The sequence below is a fragment of the Aegilops tauschii genome, chromosome 4 (genome assembly GCF_002575655.3).
Source record: "Aegilops tauschii subsp. strangulata cultivar AL8/78 chromosome 4, Aet v6.0, whole genome shotgun sequence".
NCBI classification, from domain to species: domain Eukaryota; kingdom Viridiplantae; phylum Streptophyta; class Magnoliopsida; order Poales; family Poaceae; genus Aegilops; species Aegilops tauschii.
In genome coordinates this window covers 258885453-258891509 of record NC_053038.3, presented here as the reverse complement: position 1 = coordinate 258891509, position 6057 = coordinate 258885453, and the positions used below count along the sequence as shown (strand labels likewise).

Sequence of the window (6057 nt, the reverse complement as noted above, 5' to 3'; positions counted from 1 at the left end):
GTTGGTGAAGATGTTGATGAAGATTGGTCCTCCCACGATGAGAGGATCGTTGGTGATGTCGATGGCTTCGATTTCCCCCTCCCGGAGGGAAGTTTCCCCGGCGGAATCGCTCCGCTGGAGAGTAAAAGTGCTCCTGCCAAGGTTCCACCTCGAGACGGCGGCGCTTCGTCCCGAAAGTCTTCTTCTGATTTTTTTTCTAGGGCAAGTGGCTTCATGTAATAAAAGATGGGCACCAGAGGCCTGCCAGGGGGCCCACAAGCTTAGGGGGCGCCCCCCCCCCCCAGGCTTGTCGCTTCCTGATGGGTCCCCTCCTGGTGCTTCATCCGCCAACATTTTTTATATATTCCAAAATAATTCTTCGTAAATTCAGGTCATTTGGAGTTGTGCAGAATAGCTATCTCTGACGTAGCTCTTTCCGATCCAGAATTCCAGCTGCCGGCAATCTCACTCTTCATGTGAAACTTGCAAAATAAGAGAGAAAAGACATAAGAATTGCATCATAAAATGAAATAACAATCCAAAACACAATAAATAACAGTAGAAAACCATGATACAAGATGGACGTATCAACTCCCCCAAGTTTAGACTTCGCTTGTCCTCAAGCGAAAGCCGAAATCGATAATCATGACCCCATGTTTAGAGAGAGAGGTGTTGATAAAAACAAAATACAGACGTATCAACTCCCCCAAACTTAGACCTCGCTTGTCCTCTATTTTTTAAAATGTAGCTTTACTTTTGAAATTAGTAAGGTGACCATAGAAGCTCATAAGTTAGCCAAGCATTCTCTTTCGTTAGGATTGGGGCGCCACATTTGGTTTGGTCACCCTCACGACCCAACATGTATCCCACAAACTGTGGTTTTTGATGAATAAAGCTTGACTAAATCTAAAAAAACATGAAACTTTTGTTGTTGTTGACGTGCCGCGCTGACAAGTTGTTTTCTTGTTTTTGCTGGAAACAAGGATGAAGTTGTTGCTACGCATGAAACTGCATGAGATATCAGCTGGCACCATTCACCGCTGGCAATGCACTGCATGCCTGTTATGCATGGAGTCCACGCCACTAGGCAATAGCAATCTCATCACTTTTTTTTTTGAATGATTTGAAGATAGCAATCTCATGACATGACTGGAATGCTCCACGGTTGGTCCTCTCCGTGCAGTCGTCTCCTAGGCCATATGGCCACTAGGACTACAAGTCCACGAAAAGAGCAATTGAATCATTTCCATTCATAGTGTTTGCCGTTGAGCAAACACTCGACTTGATTGAGTTCTTTCCTTGCCACCAGGCAAAAATTCCAAAGATGCGATGGGCGCCATACTATGGGCGCTCCGCCGCGCCACCTGCTGAGAAAATATCGCCATGACGTAAACTGTGACATTTTTCTCTACAAATTGTGCAAGGGCTAAGGAACATGGTAGTACTCAGAAGATGGCGGATTACGGAGGGAAAACAGAACAAAAGTACGTATGAAATGCAAACAAACAAATAAACAGCATTCTATTTCTTCTTCCCAGCTTTGCCCTCCTTCCTCCTGACAATCTCGTCCTGGTACCGGATACCCTTCCCCTTGTATGGCTCCGGAGGCCTCCACTTCTTTATGGTGGCAGCAAACTGACCGATTTCGCTCTTGTCGTACCCACTCACGATGATTCTCGTGTTCTCCTCCACCTTGACTTGAAGTCCTTCTGGGACAGCCATCCGTACAGGGTGCGAGAATCCCAGGTTCATCACCAGGTCTTTGCCCTCCACCGTCGCACGGTACCCAACCCCCACTAACTGAAGCCTCTTGTCAAATCCTTTTGACACCCCCACGATGATGTTGTCCGTCAGGGTTCTGCATTAACAACAATTTGCAACCGTGTTTTTAGAACAACTTCGAGATGATTGATCTAATCCAACCAACCAATAGTTACTTTTAGTTAGTTAGCGAATGAATGTGCAAACATCATTCTGTTACCGTACAAGAACATTATGCTCTTATGATTAATGACAGCAAATTTAGATACCAGTAACAGAAAAAAAAGGAAAGAAAGGGTTGGCTAAAGCTTGACTCAAGGAGTCAAGGGTTAAGGGATCGATCCATTTTCACAAACAGTTAAGGAGACAGAATTTGGTCTCATATCAATCTATCATCATGCATAAAAATAGTTGTAGTGGCAAATCCCTTGCCACTTCACAAAAAATATATCTTTCTTTTCCATTTATTTAGTTCCCCGCCTAAACTAGATTTGTTCGCCTTGGTATGAATAGACAACAGGGTACCAAATGTTGGAAATAAATACTTCTATCCAAATCTTTTGCAGACATGTTACAAAAGCTCTCTCTGTTTCTTCCCCGCCTACATTGAACAATTTTAGAGCTAAACAAAGCAAGATGACCACCTACATTTATGATTGGGAAGACAGGTGTCTCCTAAAGAATTTAAACATTGCTTTCTGGAAACTAGAATCTTGTAGGAGCTAGTAAGAGTAAAAGGTTGTGCGGATGGCATATGTGATAGAACTTCATTTTCAGGCACTGGTGGTATCACAGTGTAATTAAGTTTTTTTTTCATACTGCCGCTCTTGAGTGCAAGAAGTGATGGCTCATATATGGGAATTGTGACAAGAGCAGGCATCACAAGTTAGTACTCACTTTGGGTATACAAGAAAAGATATGGAACAAACATAATGAGCAGTGACGCAATGACAGTGAAATAAGCAAACTCATTTTGCAGTTTCTGTTGTCAGTTTTACCTGAAAAGGCCATGCATCTGATTCGCCCTTTTGGTTTCCACAGTCTTGAATACTCTCAATTTGCCAGTTTCTTCTTTCACAACTTTTACTTCGGTGGGATAGTTTAATGACAACTCTCCCAGTGGACCCTTAGCTTTGACAAACTGCTCCTCTAGTGTTAGAGTAACATTTGATGGAACTTCAATCGGCTTCTTTCCGATTCTAGATTCCTTGCATTCCACTGTTTTTCTAATGAAACCAACTCTGCCAGCAGGGATAACACGAAGAAGTATGCCTTGTGACTTCCCAAGGAAGCCAGTTCTTGAATTGCTGTTTTATTTCACACAAAAATAAGATTCAGTAAAATGTTATGTATTTTCCATAGAAAAGCACAAGCCCTTACGTGAAAAATAAGAACACGTTACTTTGACTGCAGACACATTAGTAAAGCGAAATACAGATAAAATCATGAATGCTCAGCAGGACTATTTTTAGTGAGACCCAAAGACAAAATGATATAAGCTACAAAATCTAAAAACCGGTAGCTAAAAACATGACCCTGAACCATTCACCTAGCATACCAAGTACTTCTCCGCTTTTCTTGCTCGGTAGTAACAAAATGAGATATTAAAGACACTTGTTTCAGTTCTGCACAAAATCCACTCCTTGTTAGGAGCTCAGCTTATCAGTAGCATGATAAGGCAATACTTCATTTAAAGCTTTTGGAAAGCTAGACCTTCAATATAAAAAACAACCTGGAGGTGCAGGTGACTTTGCAACCCACGAATCTGGGATATCAATATCTGTATACACGGTAATGAGGTTGTTCCAGAACGGTCCTATGATGAATAACTTCATGATCGACCCCATTTTGCGGATACAAAGATTTGGGATGCTAAATGATAGATGCATATTGTAGGCAGATTACGGGCCTATGGACGCAAATCAAAATGTGGGGGTACTATTAGTATACCCAAGGCATTGGTACATTGAACTAAGTAGCAGGACAGTTGTGCCCCATCCACAGCCACAATCCTAATACTAATAGAATGAGCAAAGTCCCCACACGATTACGTGCCTCCCGAGTTCAAAGTGTCAGAGAACGCTGAACTTGCTACTACTTGGTAACCAATCTACTTACACAGCCTATTGGCACAGTCCCTAAGCCAATAGCATCGGAATCGAGAACTACTTATTCTCGGCGAAGCGACAAGATAACTGCAGCCTACAACGAATGCGATTGCGGGTGAACCATCCAGGACCGCCTGCGCAGCCACGGCGCTCCGTGCATTTCAACATAAAGAACCAAATTGAACAAAGGGGCGAAGAAACAGATAGACTCGTCTGTGAAGACACCGATGAGGGGTGTAGAAAGAAGTAAGCGGTACCAAGGGAGGTGGAGGGAGGGGGAGAGGGACGCCATGGACGGGCTCGGTGCTGCCGCCGCTCGCTCGGTGTGCGCGCTTCTTCTTCTTAGTGTGCAGGTTTCTTATCCTTTATCCACACAGAGAGAGAGAGAGGGGGGGGGGGCAACAGGGGCCCGAAACGCTTCAGACCTCGGTCGACTCGGACCCGACACAGTGGAACGCATGGGTTAATTGATAAAATTAACATGTCCACCTGCACTGACGTAAACGATCTTATATTAATTTACAGGGGGTGTTTTGTACGTAGCTGCCGAAAGCTTTAATACACTCAAACGCTGACTCTCAAGCTGTCCGGATGTGTTTTGTCCTCCAATATAGTATCGGTCTGTCAGGGCATCCATTTTCTTCACAAACCGGAAAGACTTTGCGGGCGTCCGACCGCTGCCATACACGTATCAGACAACTCGGATCCATCCAAAACTCTCTTCCGTCCACGTACACATCACAATCTCCATTCCAAATCTCCGTGCACCTTTCCTGCTCCCATCTTCCTCCACTCACCGGCGATGGGCAAGTCCCGAGCCTCGGTGCCGGCGGGCGGCTCTGGATCGTGGCGCCATTGACCTCGCTCTTCGGGGCCGTCGTCCTCCATGGCGACCGGCTTCTCCACGATGGTGGAGATCGTCATCTCCTCGGTGACGAGGAGGACAAGCCGCTACAGCATACCGGCCTATCTAAGGACACGGTGTATGCGGTGACGGACGCCGAGTACGAGGAGTAGTTGGAGCTGATGCTCCGGCGCTCGCTCCTCCATGACCACGTTCCGGTGGCGCCACTAGAGCTGCTTCTCCGCACCGTCAAGCCAGAGCCGCAATCTGTAGGATCGAAAGTATGTCTAGATAGGGGTGATTAGACTACTTGACCAAATAAAATATTTTCTTTTCCCAATTTTAGTTATGGACAGATTTTAGCAATTATGACAAGTTAAGGAATCAACCTACACATACTATTCTAAGAGTATAGCAGCGGAATATAAAATATTACATGTGAAGGTAAAAGGAAGGGTTTGGAGAAAGCAAACGCAATGGGACACAGAGATTTTTGGCGTGGTTCCGATAGGTGGTGCTATCGTACGTCCATGTTGATAAAACTTCAACCCACGAAGCGTAACGGCTGCGCGAGTCCACGAAGGGCTCCACCCACGAAGGGTCCACGAAGAAGCAACCTTGTCTGTCCCACCATGGCCATCGTCCAAGAAGGACTTGCCTCACTCGGGTAGATCTTCATGAAGTAGGCGATCTCCTCGCCCTTACAAACTTCTTGATGAGGACATCACTAACAAAGTTACACCCACAACCCCTACTGATACATATACTGGACCAATTACTAGAGCTCGTGCATGCCAATTAAATTACCACGTACTTTCATTTCTTGGTAATGATTCTAATGTTCGTGAGAATATGATGCTGCCTAAATTGGATACATTTGTCTTGCTTACAAATGAAGGGCCTAGCTTGGATAAGAAGGATGATTATTGAAGCAAGATCAAGCATGGAGATGATGGCATGCGCAAGGGGAACAAGAACGGAGTTACAAGTGATGATTTTAGGACTTTGAAGCCATCATAATGAGTGCGTGAAGCCTTGGACGAAATATACAGGATGTCACTTCATAAATTTCGTCCAGAGGCTATTATAGGTGTTGCGTTACCTTATTATTGGGCCAGGCCCATGTAATTTCGAAATACTTGAGTATAGGCTGTTTTTAGAGTCCGTATGTATGGGGAGAGAAGAGTTAGGGTTGGTTTCGGACCCCTCCTCCAAGGGCCACGAAATTCCCCCTCTCTTCCTCTATATATACAGCCCTTAGGGCGTCGTTTAGGCTTTGGGTTTTGTTTAGATTAAAGTTCGCCATAGCTGCAACTTCGCGTACTTCGTTTGTGTTCAACGACCAGACAAAGGCGTCACAGAACC

General features: G+C 44.9%; 1 protein-coding gene across 1 annotated transcript; it reads right to left on the bottom strand.

Annotated features, from left to right (window-relative positions):
* Positions 1–1363: 1363 nt before the first annotated feature.
* Positions 1364–4294, bottom strand: LOC109735094 (large ribosomal subunit protein uL6c). Its single transcript, XM_020294295.4, has 3 exons — positions 4106–4294; positions 2739–3047; positions 1364–1837 (listed from the first exon to the last, which is right to left on the bottom strand). Exons 1-3 carry the CDS (start codon positions 4138–4140, stop codon positions 1501–1503), a joined length of 681 nt encoding a protein of 226 aa, XP_020149884.1. The 5' UTR covers positions 4141–4294; the 3' UTR covers positions 1364–1500.
* Positions 4295–6057: the final 1763 nt, after the last annotated feature.

Excerpts from the sequence above, each read along its gene's own strand:
- LOC109735094 (XM_020294295.4), bottom strand. The coding sequence starts at position 4,140 with ATGGCGTCCCTCTCCCCCTCCCTCCACCTCCCTTG. Across the intron at positions 3,048-4,105 it reads CCCTCCCTCCACCTCCCTTG|CAATTCAAGAACTGGCTTCC; the intron begins GTACCGCTTACT and ends GAAATAAAACAG. Across the intron at positions 1,838-2,738 it reads CAGATGCATGGCCTTTTCAG|AACCCTGACGGACAACATCA; the intron begins GTAAAACTGACA and ends TTGTTAATGCAG.